The sequence below is a fragment of the Melospiza melodia genome, chromosome 25 (assembly GCF_035770615.1).
Source record: "Melospiza melodia melodia isolate bMelMel2 chromosome 25, bMelMel2.pri, whole genome shotgun sequence".
Lineage (NCBI taxonomy): Eukaryota > Metazoa > Chordata > Aves > Passeriformes > Passerellidae > Melospiza > Melospiza melodia.
Window position 1 is genome coordinate 9,722,909 of NC_086218.1, and position 17,343 is coordinate 9,740,251.

General features: G+C 42.1%; 2 protein-coding genes across 3 annotated transcripts in view; both read right to left on the bottom strand.

The window, feature by feature from the left end:
* Positions 1-1,875: 1,875 nt before the first annotated feature.
* On the bottom strand, positions 1,876-12,906 carry RIT1 (Ras like without CAAX 1). 2 transcript variants are annotated; one of them, XR_010030551.1, is made up of 6 exons: positions 12,790-12,906; positions 12,200-12,256; positions 9,562-9,635; positions 7,306-7,497; positions 4,215-5,062; positions 1,876-3,839 (listed from the first exon to the last, which is right to left on the bottom strand). XR_010030551.1 is itself a non-coding variant. In XM_063176337.1 (5 exons), the coding sequence occupies exons 1-5, from the start codon at positions 12,884-12,886 to the stop codon at positions 4,832-4,834; spliced, it is 651 nt and encodes a 216-aa protein (XP_063032407.1). In that variant the 5' UTR covers positions 12,887-12,906; the 3' UTR covers positions 1,876-4,831. The 2 variants fall into 2 exon arrangements, 1 of the variants encoding a protein (XP_063032407.1); XM_063176337.1 differs by having other exon boundaries at positions 1,876-5,062.
* Positions 12,907-13,592: 686 nt separating this feature from the next.
* Positions 13,593-17,343, bottom strand: part of KHDC4 (KH domain containing 4, pre-mRNA splicing factor) — an 18,805-nt gene continuing 15,054 nt past the window's right edge. Inside the window, 2 exon segments of the mRNA XM_063176593.1 lie at positions 13,593-14,842; positions 16,364-16,455. Coding sequence (XP_063032663.1) covers positions 14,643-14,842; positions 16,364-16,455 — 292 coding nt within the window. The 3' untranslated portion in view covers positions 13,593-14,642.

Here is a 17,343-nt window from a genome sequence, read left to right on the forward strand (position 1 = left end):
ACCAAAGGAAAAAAGGGTGAACGGAATGGATGAAAAGAGAAATAAATGGTTTTGTGGCCCCACTGCTGGGAGGGATGGAAGTGGGACGAGAAAATCTCACAGAGGTGTCTGCTCTGAATGTGGAACCTGAAAATGAAATAGAAATGAAAGCAGGTTTTGATATGGAATAAAGAATAAAGAATTGCTGAGCCAGTCTGGATGGATAACCAAGGAGCCAAAGGATATTTTTATGTTTGTTAGAAAGGGTTTTATGGCTTAGAGCAAAGGATAAACCCACCCCAAAGAGGGAGATGTTTCTACCAAGCAGAAAGATCCCACATATTTTATATTTTAAATATAAAAATGTGTATGCACATTAATATTGTAACATATTTGTGTATATATAATGTAATATAATATAATATAATATAATGTAATGTAATGTAATGTAATGCAATGTAATGCAATGCAGTGTAATATAATATAATATAGTATAATATAATATAATATAATATAATATAATATAATATAATATAATATAATATAATATAATATAATATAATATAATATAATATAATATAATATAATATAATATAATATAATATAATGTAATGTAATGTGTGTATATTTTATATTTTTTATGTATATACAAAATTTATATATTTATGTACGATAGATTATATATAGATATGTAAATAAACACTATTTTATAAATACAAATATATTATACTATATTATATTATATTATATTATATTATATTATATTATATTATATTATATTATATTATATTATATTATATTATATTATATTATATTATATTATATTATATTATATTATATTATATTATATTATATTTATAATCATTATCATATATATACAAACATATGTTACAATAATAATGGGTATATAATATATATACACATATATGTGTATATAATGTATATATAATATTAGAATAATGTCTATAATGTATATATACAATATAAATATATGAATATAAATAAGGATATATAATGTAAGAGCAATAATATATATAAACATATATATAATGTATATATACATGATACATACATGTGTATAAATATAATGTGCATATATGTATAAGATATTTAAATGTATATATAATGCATATATAATATTAAAAAATAATGGGTATCTATATAATGTGTATAGATAAATATAAAAATGTGTATGTAATGTATATATATATAATGTGTGTATATTTTATATTTTTATGTATATACAAAATTTATATATTTATGTACTATAGATATGTAAATAAACACTATTTTATAAATACAAATTTGTATTATATTACATTATATTATATTATATTATATTATATTATATTATATTATATTATATTATATTATATTATATTATATTATATTATATTATATTATATTATATTATATTATATTGGAAAAATATAATTATGAAACATGGACTGTAGCAGGATTTACCAGAGATAATTTCAGATTATTAGTTTTGAGGTATTTTTAATATAGAGTAGTTAAAGATGATAGATTAAGAAACACTTCTAATGTATTTTAATTAATTAATTAATAGTTGGTTCTGATTATGATGGTGTAAATTATAATATTTGTATTGTCTCACCTTTCACATGAGACTAAAAAGGGAATAAAAGTTTTTCAAACTCCTCTCAGTTTTCCCATCTCTGGGTCAGAAAAAGGCAAAATCTGACAAATTATTTCCTTGGAAAATCACCACAGATAAAATTCAGGTGGAAAATTTTCATATTTCAACAATTTAGCACCAAACTCACTGAATTTTGAGGTTTTGCACCACTTAAATTCCATTTTTTCCCCCCAAATTTACAAGCCCACAATGAATTTTCCTCTTTGAGCAACCCCACCACAGACTGAGACATCCAATGCAAAAGTTTGTATTTTTGTATTAAAAATTATATATATTGTGTCAAATAAAGCCGTTGCTCTGTGTACAAATTTATACATGCCAAAAAATAAAACTCTTTGAATAACACTGTGTAAAAAAAAAATAAAATAAAAATAAGAACAAAAAAAAGTGCTGGCTGCTGTTCTAAAGGAAACTGTGAATTCTATGAATTCTAGAAGCAACAGAATTTTAGTAAACAGCTAAACTGCACTGCAGGACTCAGGTAAGGCACAAAATTCCATTTTTTTAGGGGTGATTCCTCCTCCTCTTCCTCCAGTTTTTGGCTTTTTTATTTGAATTTTAGGCAGATTTTAATCCAAAAAATGAGAAAATCACTGATGGCTGTTCATACAGGAGTCAGAAATTCTGAATTTTCTTCAGGCGTTTTTTGCTTTAATCTGAACTTTCCAAACCATTTTTTTTGGACTCTGTGATTGCTCCCAGAGCAGCACAGCATGGAGGAGATGAGAAATAAATGGAAATAAATTTCAATATTCAGCTGATCACAAAGCAAATATCAGATTTGCCCTGCCACACTTCCCTTCTGTTGAAGATTTCCACAAAGAAAATAACTCTCCAAACCAACAGGCACAGGATTTTTTTAGGTAATAAGAATTTTTTACATATAGATATTTTTTTTTTTTTTTAATATTTATTTTACCAACCCTTTTTCAGTTTGGATGGCACTGACAGTGCAGCACAGAGCTGAGAGAAGATTATTAAGTATAATCAGCTTTTTTAACTCTCACAATGAATGATTCCAGAGAATTTTCTGGAATTTTTTCTCTGAACTTCCCTCAGAGAAATTTCTTTTATCCACATCTGAGTGACCCAGCTGTTAATTTTGCTTATTAAACAGCAAAATCCAAAGGAGGACCCAGGACCTGATCCCAAAATTGCTGTAAAATCCATCAGCTCCAGGGCAGAGTCCCTCAGGTGTGGAGCTTCTGCCTCAGCTGAAAATCAACTTTTAGAGCATCAAAATCCTTCTTTAGAGCATCAAAACCATTCTTCAGAGAATCAAATCCTTCTTCAGAGCATCAAATCTTTCTTTAGAGCATCAAAATCATTATTTAGAGAATCAAATCCTTCTTTAGAGAATCAAATCCCTCTTCAGAGCATCAAATCCTTCTTTAGAGCATCAAAATCCTTCTTCAGAGCATCAAATCCTTCTTTAGAGCATCAAATCTTTCTTCAGAGCATCAAATCCTTCTTTAGAGCATCAAAATAATTCTTTATGAGCATCAAAATGATTCTTAAGAGCATCAAATCCTTCTTTAGAGCATCAAATCCTTCTTTAGAGCATCAAAATCATTCTTCAGAGAATCAAATCCTTCTTTAGAGAATCAAAATCATTCTTTAGAGCATCAAAATAATTCTTTATGAGCATCAAAATGATTCTTAAGAGCATCAAATCCTTCTTTAGAGCATCAAATCCTTCTTTACAGCATCAAATCCTTCTTTAGAGCATCAAAATCATTCTTTAGAGAATCAAATCCTTCTTTAGAGAATCAAATCATTCTTTAGAGCATCAAATCCTTCTTCAGAGCATCAAATCTTTCTTTAGAGAATCAAAATCATTCTTTAGAGCATCAAAATAATTCTTTATGAGCATCAAAATGATTCTTCAGAGCATCAAAACCTTCTTCAGAGCATCAAATCCTTCTTTACAGCATCAAATCCTTCTTTAGAGAATCAAAATCCTTCTTTAGAGAATCAAAATCATTCTTTAGAGCATCAAAATAATTCTTTATGAGCATCAAAATGATTCTTAAGAGCATCAAATCCTTCTTCAGAGCATCAAATCCTTCTTTACAGCATCAAATCCTTCTTTAGAGCATCAAAATCCTTCTTTAGAGCATCAAAATCATTCTTTAGAGCATCAAAATCCTTCTTTATGAGCTTCACAAAGTCTGGGTCACCTGCACAGGTGTCACTGTCCCTGGAGGTGTTTGAAGGCCTGGATGTGGTGACAGGGTGGGGCTGGGTCACTGATGCCACAGATCTTTCCAGCTGAAATGATTCTGGGATGGTTCTGGTTTGTTGACATCCCACCTGCAGCACTGATCACACAAAGATTCCACGTCCATTTTGCTGGAAAGAAATCTGCTCCCAAAAGAAATTTGGTGACCTCCAAGGCCATGACACTTTGCTCAGCCTCTCACACTGTGGGGAGCAGCAAAATCCTCTTTTCCAACTGGAAAAACCCCCAGATTCAGTGAGGCTGGGTCCAACTCCAGCAATGTTTTGCATAGTTCAGCTCCTCTGCTGTGACCAAGGACAACAAACACTGCAAAGTGCAGGGCCACCAACCCACCTGGACGTGTTTGAAGGCCTGGATGTGGTGACAGGGTGGGGCTGGGTCACTGATGCCACAGATCTTTCCAGCTGAAATGATTCTGGGATTGTTCTGGTTTGTTGGCATCCCACCTGCAGCACTGATCACACAAAGATTTTGTCCATTTTGCTGGAAAGAAATCTGCTCCCAAAAGAAATTTGGTGACCTCCAAGGCCACGACACTTTGCTCAGCCTCTCACACTGTAGGGAGCAGCAAAATTCTCTTTTCCACCAGGAAAAACCCCAGATTCAGCGAGGCTGGGTCCAACTCCAGCAATGTTTCTCAGCTCCTTTGCTGTGACCAAGGACAAACACTCTCCAAAGTGCAAGGCCACCAACCCACGGGCCTTGGTGACCCTGCTGGGCCCAGGAAAATAAAACGACAACAAACAAAGTACAACTGGCGCTGGGTGTGAAGTTCAACCCCCAGAATCAAGGCAACATGGTTCTAAACAAAAACAACTGGCAGGGCGAGGCGCTCCCTCCCTCACAAATCCCCTCAGGTGCCACACGTCCCCTCAGCGTCGCCGCCACCCGAGCTCCTCCGGCTACAAAAGGTCACAGCTTTTGTCCTGCTCTGCACAGCAACGTGCTGTTCAAGTGACTGAATCCTTCTTCCTCCTGAAGGGGGACTTGAGTCTTTTCCAGACGCTGCTTTTGGGCTTGGATTTCCTCTCCATGGCCACGGCGGCCTCCTTCTCCTTGCGGCGGATCTCGCGCACCAGCGCGTGGAACACGTCGTCGATGTAGTAGCGGAAGGCGGCCGAGGTCTCAAAGAAGGGGCAGCTGAATTCCCTGGCCAGGGCAGAGCCTTCCTCCTTGGACACCTGCAAAACAGCAGCACAGGGAGGCAAATCCCAGCAGTTTATTCCTTTGCTTTTCCCTGTTTTGTGCTACAAGCACAGATTGATTCCACCCAGATCCAAAGGCAGAGCCTCCCTCCTTTGACACCTGGAAAATGAGTGCACATCCTGGAAAATGAGTGAACATCCTGGTCAGGGAAGCCAAACCCCAGCAATTTATTTCTTTTCCTTTCCCTGTTTTGCTCTCTGTCCCTCTGTGTGGACACTCCAAGCCCTAACACAACATTTCCACCCAGCTCCAAAGATTTCCAGAGGATTGATTGCACCCATGCTAAGGCAGAACCTTCCTCCTCAGGCACCTGGAAAAGGAGTGCACAACTTGATCAGGGAAGCCAAAGCCCTCATGCCTTTGCCTTTCCCTGTTTTGCTCTCTGTCCCTCTGTATGGACACTCCAAGCCCTAATACAGAACATTTCCACCCAGATCCAAACATTTCCTGTGCCAAGGCAGAGCCTTTCTTCTTGGACACCTGGAAAATGAGTGCACACCTTGGTCAGGGAAGCCCAAACCCCAGCAGTTTATTCCTTTGCTTTTCCCTGTTTTGTGCTACAAGCACAGACTGATTCCACCCAGATCCAAAGGCAGAGCCTCCCTCCTTGGACACCTGGAAAATGAGTGCACACCTTGGTCAGGGAAGCCTAAATCCCAGCAATTTATTTCTTTGCCTTTCCCTGTTTTGTGCTCCAAGCACAGATTGATTCCACCCAGATCCAAAGGCAGAGCCTCCCTCCTTGGACACCTGGAAAATGAGTGCATACCTTGCTCAGGGTTCCAACAGATTTTGTTTCTCTTAAACTCTCAGTTCTCTTTACCATGTGATATTACACCCTTCCATTCAAACTACACACTCATACAAGTCCTATCATTCAATTTTGGAAGCCTTCTCCGTGGCCTCAGGTCAAATGCAGTGTTCTCTTTTTTTCCTTTTAAACTCTAAGTTTAAAAGAAAAAACTTTTGAAGTTTTTTTTTTCTCTTAAACTCTTAAGTTTTCCACCATGTGATATTACACACTTCTATTCAAACTACACACCCATAATCCTAGTTCTATCACTTTATTTTGGAAGTCTTCAGGTCAGATGCAGTATTCTCTTGTTCTGTCAGCACAAAAAGTCCAAAATTCTCAGTAACCAGGGTTCCAACATTCTTTGCTTCTCTTAAACTCTGAGCTCTTTACCATGTGATATTACACACTTCTATTCAAAGCGCACACTCCTAATCTCAGTTTTATCATTTAATTTTGGAAGGCTTCAGGTCAAATGCAACGTTCCTTGTTCTATGAGTACAGAAAGCCCAAAATCCTCACTAACCAGGGTTCCAACATTCTTTGCTTCTCTTAAACTCTGAGCTCTTCACCATGTGATATTACACACTTCTATTCAAAGTGCACACTCCTAATCTCAGTTTTATCATTTAATTTTGGAAGTCCTCAGGTCAAATGCAATGTTCTCTTGTTCTATGAGTACAGAAAGTACAAAATTCTCACTAACCAGGGTTCCAACATTCTTTGCTTCTCTTAAACTCTGAGCTCTTCACCATGTGATATTACACACTTCTATTCAAACTACACACCCATAATCCTAGTTCTATCACTTTATTTTGGAAGTCTTCAGGTCAGATGCAGTATTCTCTTGTTCTGTCAGCACAAAAAGTCCAAAATTCTCAGTAACCAGGGTTCCAACATTCTTTGTTTCTCTTAAACTCTGAGCTCTTCACCATGTGATATTACACGCTTCTATTCAAAGCGCACACTCCTAATCTCAGTTTTATCATTTAATTTTGGAAGTCCTCAGGTCAAATGCAACGTTCCTTGTTCTATGAGTACAGAAAGCCCAAAATCCTCACTAACCAGGGTTCCAACATTCTTTGCTTCTCTTAAACTCTGAGCTCTTCACCATGTGATATTACACACTTCTATTCAAAGTGCACACTCCTAATCTCAGTTTTATCATTTAATTTTGGAAGTCCTCAGGTCAAATGCAATGTTCTCTTGTTCTCTAGACAGAAAGTCCAAAATCCTCACTAACCAGGCTCCCAACAGGGAACACACTTTGTTTCTGCGACTGCTGTTTCCCACCACATTCCCCACGAAACCAGCGCCGCTCCTGGCGCGGAAACAAACCCCAAGCGAACAGCAAGGAAAGGACAAACCCCTCTGGCTCGCCCACGTCTCCCCAAGAGGAGCAGCCCCTCGGGGAGGGCCCCTCACCTGGCGCAGCTGGGTCAGGTCAGACTTGTTGCCCACCAGCACCACGGGCGTGTCGTCGGTGCGGCGCACGCGGTAGATGAGCTGCTTGAACTCGCGCACCTCGTGGAAGCTGCGCCGGTCCGTGATGGAGTAGCAGATGATGAAACCTTCCCCTGCCCTCATGTACTGGTCCCTCATGGCTGTGAACTCTGCCTGCAAATAAAAAAAAATGGCATTTTTAGCTCCGTGCGGCTCCAGTGGTATTTTAGGTCCATGCAGCTCCAGTGGTGTTTGAGTTCGTGTTTTCAAATTTTCAATTATAGGAATGCGCTCCCTGTTGATGGAGTGACTTCTTCAATTATTCTTTGCTTAGAAAGGAAAAAAGCTCAGAAGTTTCTCTCCTCAATTTGGTACAAAGACACATCATAGGACCTTTGGAGTAACTTCAATTATTCTTTGCTTAAAAAGGCAAAAAGCCCAGAAGTTTCTCTCCTCAATTTGGTACAAAGACACCTCACAGAATCTTTGGGACTTCACCTCAGACCTGGGGCTGCCTGATTGGAGGTCCCACCTAGATAATTCACTAGAAAAAAGCAGAGAACAAAGGAAATAATCCCTTTTGTGGTGTGAACTCTGCCTACAAACCCAAAATGGCATTTTAGCTCCATGCAGCTCCAGTGGTATTTTAGGTCCATGCAGTTCCAGCGGTATTTGAGTTCCTGTTTTCAAATTTTCAATTATAAATGGGATTGTAGGGATGTGCTCCCTGTTGATGGAGTGACTTCTTCAATTATTCTTTGCTTAGAAAGGCAAAAAGCCCAGAACTTTCTCTCCTCAATTTGGTAAAAGACACCTCACAGGACCTTTGGAGTGACATCTTCAATTATTTTTTGTCTGCTTAAAAAGGAAAAAGGTCCAGAAGTTTCTCTCCCTCTTTGGTAGAAAGACACATCATAGGACCTTTGGAGTAACTTCAATTATTCTTTGTTTAAAAACGCAAAAAGCCCAGAACTTTCTCTCCTCAATTTGGTAAAAGACACCTCACAGGACCTCTGGAGAGACATCTTCAATTATTTTTTGTCTGCTTAAAAAGGAAAAAGGTCCAGAAGTTTCTCTCCTCAATTTGGTACAAAGACACCTCACAGGACCTTTGGGACTTCACCTCAGACCTGGGGCTGCCTGATTGGAGGTCCCACCTAGATAATTCACTAAAAAAAAGAAGAGAACAAAGGAAATAATCCATTTTGTGGGGTGAACTCTGCCTACAAACCCAAAATGGCATTTTAGCTCCATACAGTTCCAGTGGTATTTGAGTTCGTGTTTTCAAATTTTCAGTTAGAAATGGGATTGTAGGGATGTGCTCCCTGTTGATGGAGTGTCAATTATTATAAAAAGCCCAGAACTTTCTCTCCTCAATTTGGTACAAAGACACCTCACAGAATCTTCACCTCAGACCTGGGGCTGCCTGATTGGAGATCCCACCTAGATAATTCACTAGAAAAAGCAGAGAACAAAGGAAATAATCCCTTTTGTGGGGTGTCTCAGCAGGAGCAAGGACCTCTTTCCCCTGGCTTGGTTTTTCTCTTGCAAGAGCTTTTTTATTTTGCTTTTTATTAAACCTTTTTCTGTTTCCAACACTACCTCAGAACCCATCCTGCTAATTTTTTGTCATTCAGGGTGGCTGGGCTGTTTCAGGTGTGAAATTTTGTTTGCAACAATTTGCGACTTAGATAATGAATAAACACTTGAACAATTTAATAATGTATTCTGTAAATATTTTGAATTTTGTAGAGCTTAATTAAGGTAATTTTTTTTTAAAGGTAAATAGCTAATTGCAAAGTTTTGGTTTGTTATAGTCAGCAAGCTCATTCTGGTTGTAGTTATAATTTGAGTTGTTATTTTTATAGTTGTAAAAATTGGTTTTCTTTTATTGATGGTTGGAACTGAACAGGTAAATTGAGGAGCATTTTTTAATGTTGAAAAAAACATTTTAAAGTTGATGATAACAAGAGGTTATTTTCATGGAATTAATGAAAGAGAAGGAAGTTTAGGTCATAGATGTTTCATGGTTTTTATGATTTTGTTGATCTTCTTTAGTTCTTCAGGTGAACCAGAGCCACAGCTCCAGTGCTGAGAAGTGACAGAGCTCCAACCCCCCAGAGTCTGCAATTAAACAAAACCAATAAAATAAAACATAAACATTCTTTTTGCATGATTTCTGTCCCGCCAGCTGATGATTTCAGGCTGCTCTCAGTTCTCCTGGCACTGCTCACATACCTGCCCTGCTGTGTCCAGAATATCCAGGTTGGCAGGCTCGTCATCGATGCGGATCCGGATTTTATAGGCATCCTCTGCATCCCCAGGACACCAAAAAATTGGGATAAAAGCACAAAATTCATCAGCTCCCAAAGAAAACGCTCCCCCAGAACCAGCCAGCCTGCCAGGAGCACTGCACTACCTCAGCCTGAGCTTTGTTTCCATTAAATCAAGTGAAATTTCTGGTTTTTTCTGCTGTGATTTAACATTTCATGTGCAAAAATCGGGTGCACACAGCCCAGAAATTCATTTTGGTCACCTTGGTGGAAAACACAGAGAATTAACACTTTGCTTTCCTCAAAGCCAGAAAATATCTGTGATTCAAGGGAAGAACTGCTCACCAAGTGCTGATTTCTTAGAATATATAATTTCTTAGAATTATAATATATATATCAGCAAAATATATTAAACATTATATATGTAAATGTATTTATATATCTTATATAAATAGATTATATATAGTTATATATATAAATATATTACAAATATGTCTATATATAAATATATTAGATATAAAAATATATTATACCTCTATATATAATATAGACATAAACATTATCTATTTATATATGTAATTATTCCATTTTTACATATATTACTATATATTTATAAATATATTCATATATTTATAATACATTTATAAATATTATTTATATGTAATATATTATATTATATTATATTTATATATTATATGTGTAAATATTACCTATATATTATATATGTAAATATTATATAATAATGTAATATAATGTAATATAATGTAATATAATGTAATATAATGTAATATAATATAATATAATATAATATAATATAATATAAACATATTATATATGTATATAATTATACATACAATAAATAAATATAATTATAAATATACATATTTATCATATATTATATGTAATATATGCATACATAGTATACACTATATATTATATATTATTGTATATGATATGTAATATAATATAGTTATATATTATAAATTATCTATATATATTATATAATTATATATATCGTATATGTAAATTATATATGTTATACATGTAAATATTACTTATTATAAACACCATATAAAAATGAAATAAATCTGTCTATAAATATATAAATACTAAATAAATAATCTGTCTATAAATGTATAAATACACAAATATTCTGTCCCTCTCAGTCAGCACTGCCACACTTTAAGAACCAATTCTCAGCAAGATTTTGGCTTTTTCCCCTCCACTTTTCCTTCCACTGGTTTGGTTCAGGTTAGAATACCAGATAAATTGAAATAATTCTCTCTTCTCCTGGAGATGCTGCTGAGGTTCTACAGCACCCGAGTTGTTTCACCCCCTCCCGATTTCTCAAACACAGAGAACAATTTGGCCTGACAAGTGAACAGCAAAGAGCTGATCACAGCACAAAGTTTGGATTTTGTGAATAGAGAACTAAAAACGGCTGAGCAGCAGTTTCAGACCCTGCCTGCCCACACAGACAGACACAGGGCATGCCCTGAATGGATGGATGGAAAATGATTAAAGGGCTGAAACTCAGAATTCACACCCCACTCTCAGAACTCTCAAACCACAGAAACACAGAGAGGGCTCAGGTGGGAAGGGACCCCAGCAGATCCCAGGCAGGGACATCCCAGGGCTCAGGATGGGGCCAGGTGGGTCTGGGGTCCCTAAACAGGGACACCCCAGGGCTCAGGGCTGCTCCAGGTGGGTCTGGGGTCCCTAAACAGGGACACCCCAGGGCTCAGGGCTGCTCCAGGTGCCTCTGGGATCCCCAGGCACGGAGCCCCCACAGCCTCTCTGGGCTCTGCTCAGGGCTGGGCACTGCCCAGGGCAGCAGTTCTGCCTCCTGGGCAGGGGCAGCTCCTGGGCTCAGGCCCTGCCCGTGGCTCTGGGGCCATTGCTGGGCCTGGAGCAGAGCCTGGGGCTGCCCTGACCTCTGCTCACTGGGATGGACTGGGACAGACTGGGAGAGACACTGGGACAGACTGGGAGAGGCACAGGGACAGACTGGGACAGACAGGGAAACTCAGGTACACTCAGACAGCCAGGGACACACACAGGACACCTGGGGACAGCCAGGGACACTCAGAGACATTCAGGGACATTCACAGACAGACAGGGACACCCAGGGAAAACCAGGGACACCCGGGGACACCCGGGGACAGCCAGGAGCACCCAGAGACACCCAGGGACACCTGGGAACACCCAGAAACAGATAGGAACACCCAGGGACATACAGGGACACTCAGGGACACCCAGGCACACCTAGGCCTGAGGCCCCTCTCACTGGGGCTCCTCTCCAGGCTGAGCAGCCCCAGCTCCCTCAGCCTTTCCTGGGCAGGGACCCTTCAGCACCTTTGTCACCTGCAGGAGCTCCCTGTCCCTGCTGTGCTGAGGGTGCCAGAGCTGGGCACAGCCCTGCAGAGGGTCAGCACTGCCTGCAGCACTCCCTGACCTGCTGGGAATGCTCCTGTTGATGGATGATCCAAGATCAATCCACAGGCAGATTTACAAATATCTCTGAATTGAATGCTTTAAAGCAACGGACTGTTACAGCTTGACCTGCCGAGGGAATGAATAAACAGAAAGGAGATTTTCCTCACCGATGGTGGGATCGTGATCCTCAGGGAAGCGGTGACTGATGAACTGCATGGTCATGGCTGGAGGCAGAAACCAGGGAACAAGTGAGCAGCTCAGCCCCCAGCTCCCCAGATCATCACATCGTTATCGCACGGACCCAAACCGAGCACGGCCCACACCGAGCGCGGCGCTGCCCTCGGCCCGGGGATGCTCCGCCCGTGTCCAAAGGCGGGACCAGCTCCGGGAGACGCGGCCGGAGGCGGAAAGCGATGAGCGGGACATCTCGGGAGGGGCCGGGACACCTCGGGATGGAGAAGCCGTGTTGTTCCGAGAGGGGCAGGGATAGCCCGGGAGGGGTCGGGACAGGGCGGCGGGGATAGCCCGGGATGGGCCGGGACATCTCGGGAGGGGTCGGGACAGCCCAGCGGGGACAGCCCGGGAGGGTCGAGGATGGGCCGGGGCACCTCGGGAGGGGTCGAGACACCCCGGGATGGGCCGGGGCACCTCGGGAGCGGCGGCACCGCGCCCAGAACGGGGCTCCGGTCAGCGAACGCGGCTCTCCCCGGCCCCGCCGCGTCCCCGGGGCCGGCGGCGGCCGCAGCCCCCCACTCACCGCTCTTGCCGACGCCTCCTGCACCCAGCATCACCAGTTTGTACTCGCGGGACTGCCCCGGGGCGCCGCCGCCGCCCGGGCGGGCTGCGGGATCCATGGCCGCCCCCTGAGCGCTGCGCCGGCCCCGCTCGCAGCGACACCGAAATGGCGGCGGCTCCTCCGCCTCAGCGCCCGCCCGGGCCCGCCCCGGCCGGGGAGCGCAGCGGGCGGGGCCCGACGGCGGCTCGGCGGGGACAGGACGGGAACACAACGGGGAACACAACGGGGATACAACGGGATGGGACGGAACACGGCGGGGACAGGATGGGACAAAGCGGGTACGCAACGGGACAGGACGGGATACGGGATTCCCCTCGCAGCCTGCACTCCCTCCGCCATCCCCATATCCCCAGCACCCAGGGACTCCCTCCAGCCCCGAACCCTCTCCCAGCCCCTCCACCTCCGGCGATCCCCCAACCATTGGGGACCCCCAATCCTAGACCCCCTCTCCAGCCTCAGATCCCCTCAGTCCCTCGGGTCCCCCCAGCCCGAATTCCCCTCCAAGCCCCTCCACCTCCGGGGATCCCCCGATCCGTGGGGACCCCGAACCCCCTCCCAGCCCTGAGGGCTCCACCAGCCCCGCATCCCCCCTACCCTTATCCCAGGCTCCAAACCTCGGGGATCCCCCGATCCTTGGGGACCCCCAGCCCCGAACCCCCTGCCATCCCCGAGGGCTCCCCCAGCCCCAGAACTTCCCCACAGCCCCACATCCCCCCACACCCTTATCACAGGTTCCAAACCCCGGCCAAATCAGCAGCAGGAAGCAGAATATTTATACATTTATTTATAATGAAAGTACGGTTCTAATTATTTACAACACATGGGGAAGCCGAGGTTTGTACAGGTGAGGCATCCCTGGCTGCAGCAGTGACACAGCCCCTTCTCAAAACTCCTGTCCCAAAAGCTGCCCGGTGCTTTGGAGCAGTGTCACTGCTCCGTGCAGGAGTTCTGGCTGCAGCAGCCCGCCCCGCTCAGCTCGTGTCCAAAACAGTCCAAAAACAACAGTCCAAAAACTCATTCCCAGGTTCTGCACGTGAGGCAGGAGCTGCTGCCCTTTGGGAAACCACTGTGGAACCTTGTGGCTCTGGTGGAATCCGGTGAGTGAGGGAGGAGATGGGGCTGAGCCTCTGGAAAAGGAATTCCTGCTGACTTGGAGTCCTGGGGTGACTGGAAACAATTCAGCACTAGGGCTACAGTGCCAAGTCCACCTGGAGCAAAGTGGACCTATCCAAAAACCTGAGCATCCTCCACCCCAACATCTGGCCAGAATGCAAACTTGTGGGATTGGTAAAAATCACATTTCAAAATAAAACCAAGCTGAGTTACAGGAGATGTCTGAAATAAAACCAAGAGTTTTCCAAACGTGATGCTCAAGGTTTTCATGACTGCTGGGTGTTTCTTCCCTCTGGTCAAAGTCCAAAATTGAGGCTGAGTCACCAGCAGATCACTGGGGCTGACAGCAGGAGCACTCCAAAAATGCAAACGCAGAGTGAAGTCAGTGGCACTGACTCTTCCCTTTATCTGGGAGGAACTGAAAATATGGCCCAAGAGGCTTCCCTGGTTCCTCTTTACAAGGGACTAGGCCAGTCAGGATGCTACTCCAAATACTCCTTTTTAAAATTGACAAAGACACTGCCAAAAATGAAGATTTCTTTAAAAAACAACGGAGCCCTTCCAAGGGGAAATTTGCCTTTTCTGCAAATGTAAAAACAACGCCTCTTTGCCAAGTTCATTCTGGAACATACATGCATTATTGCTAGAGGGGGGGAAAAACCAGATGAATGAAAACTCTTGTGCAGTTTAGTTTTTTGTTTTTATGGTGCCATCCAGAAAGGCATCTGTTGTTTAGCTCGTTGTTGTGAGGATGGGTACTGGTACCCCAAACTCCAGCCCTGTGAAAAAGTACTTGCGTTTTTATGGCCACCGTGTTCCTCCTCTTCATCTGAAGAATCCCCAGCATAGGCCACTAATCCAAAGCCCTTCTCTGCAGTTTTCATCTTCTTGGCTTGATGATCTAGGAAGGGAAAACAAAACAAACCCCCCCCAGCACCCCCAAGAAGGAAAAAAAAAAAAACAAAAAACCAAAACAAATCAAAAGAGATAAAATGCCCCGAAACGAGTTAATCATAATAAAAAAAGATGTTAATTGTAAATTGTTAGTTGGACACCATTTTGAGGTCACAAGGCCAATGGTCATCCAAGGTCGAAGGCCACAGGAAACAGCACCAGCAACAGCCATGTGATCCATCAGAACCATGTAAGAGAACACAGAAACAAGAAAGAAACACACAGAAAAGGTAAAGTTAGCAAATGGCTCTCAGGGAGGGCAATTTCACCGTTAAAGAGATCAACACGTAAAGAAAAGTAGAAATTTTGCTCAAAAGGAAGCTAAACAGGAGAGCAATGTCTGCGAGCAAGACTGCAGAAGAACTAAGGTTAAACCAGGCTGGGTGATGGCCCCGCAGAGCTGAGGGACATCAGCTGCAGGTCTGACAGGTTCAAACCTTGCTGAGTGACAGGAAAGGTGAAATCCTGGCAGCACGTGTGCTGTCTGCAGCCAGAAATGTGTGTAAATGTGTGTCAATGTGTGTAAATCCCCACCTGAGCAGCCTCTGAGGCAGCTGCTCACAATGCAAAGCTACAAAACAACCCCACGACATTCTGTGCTGCCTGATGGGCCAAATTTCCCTGTTTTTAGTCCCTCTTAATCAAACTCTCTCATTTCATACAGATATTAATTAAAGCTTTAAGAAGCCACCTGTGTGTATAAAAATGCAAAGCCACAAAACAACCCCATCACATTCTGTGCTGCCTGATGGGCTAAAACTCCCTGTTTTTAGTCTCTCCTAATTAAACTCCCTCATTTCATACAGATATTTATTAAAGCTTTAAGAAGCAACCTGTGTACATAACCATGCAAAGCTACAAAACAACCCCACCACATTCTGTGCTGCCTAATGGGCCAAATTTCCCCGTTTTTAGTCCCTCACTTGATTAAACTCTCTTCATTTCATACAGATATTTATTAAAGCTTTAAGAAGCTACTTGTGTGTATAAAAATGAAAGCCACAAAACAACCCCATCATATTCTGTGCTGCCTGATGGGCCAAATTTCCCTGTTTTTAGTCCCTCACTTGATTAAACTCCCTCATTTCATACAGATATTATTAAAGCTTTAAGAAGCCACCTGTGTACATAAAAATGCAAAGCCACAAAACAACCCCACCACATTCTGTGCTGCCTGATGGGTCAAATTTCCCTGTTTTTAGTCCCTCTTAATCAAACTCACTCATTTCATACAGATATTTATTAAAAGCTTTGAGAAGCCACCCGTGTGTATAACCACAGCAAGCACCAGTGATTTTAGAGCAGCGCAGGATCACCTGCTTTGCACTTCAACACCCAACAGCCAAAAAAACCCCATGAATTTAGGCAAGTGTTAAAACCAGCACCATCTGGGAGAGGAAACTGGACTTGGGAGGGTGTTTGGGAAAGGAAACTGGACTTGGAAGGGTGTTTGACCCACTGCACTCACCATGGCTGCCTGGCAAAGACCCCGCACCTTTTCTTTCCTCCGATTCTGATTTCATTCCAGTGACAGGAAAAGCTGGTGGAGGCATCAACTGCCTGTTGAAAACAAGATTTTTTTTTTCTTTTTGAAACCAAGCTAAGAGTCAAAAGTAATAAAAATCAAATTTCTAACTCAGATCTTGGGCTGAGGAGTTGAATTCTAAATTCCCTGACTCTTCCAGTGACTGTGCATGGATGGATGGAGGGATGGATGGATGGATGGAATGGACAATTAGAGGGTAAGGAACTGGCTGCACAGCCATGTCCCAAGAATTACAACCCCAGCTCAATGTCCAAGCTGAAACCATCAACAATTGACTTAGGAGTGGAAATGCAGCAATTTTCATTCTGCAGCATCAAAAGGCAACCCTTGCATCCCTTCTCCTTAAAGAAACCCAACCCAAAATACAAAAAAAACCCACACCCACAACCAAACAATCCCAAATCCCAGAAGAGAACACAAAACACATCTGTGAAAAAAACCCACCCACAACCAAACAATCCCAAATCCCAGAAGAGAACACAAAACACATCTGTGAAAAAAAAACCCCAAATCCCAGAAGAGAACACAAAACACATCTGGGAAAAAAAACCCACCCACAACCAAACAACCCCCAAATCAGAGAAGAGAACACAAAACACATCTGGGAAAAAAAAACCCCAAATTCCAGAAGAGAACACAAAACACATCTGGGAAAAAAAACCCCAAATCCCAGAAGAGAACACAAAACACATCTGAGAAAAAAACCCACCCACAACCAAACAACCCAAAAATCCCAGAAGAGAACACAAAACACATCTGTGAAAAAAACCCACCCACAACCAAACAACCCAAAAATCCCAGAAGAGAACACAAAACACATCTGTGAAAAAAAATCCCAAATTCCAGAAGAGAACACAAAACACATCTGTGGAAAAAAACCCACCCACAACCAAACAACCCCC

Bases quoted from the DNA above. Each gene is read 5' to 3' on its own strand.
- RIT1 (XM_063176337.1), bottom strand. From the start codon at position 12,886: ATGGATCCCGCAGCCCGCCCGGGCGGCGGCGGCGCCCCGGGGCAGTCC. The intron at 12,257-12,789 runs GTGAGTGGGGGG...TTCTGCCTCCAG, and splicing joins AGGAGGCGTCGGCAAGAGCG to CCATGACCATGCAGTTCATC. The intron at 7,498-9,561 runs GTATGTGAGCAG...TTTTATTTGCAG, and splicing joins TTCTGGACACAGCAGGGCAG to GCAGAGTTCACAGCCATGAG.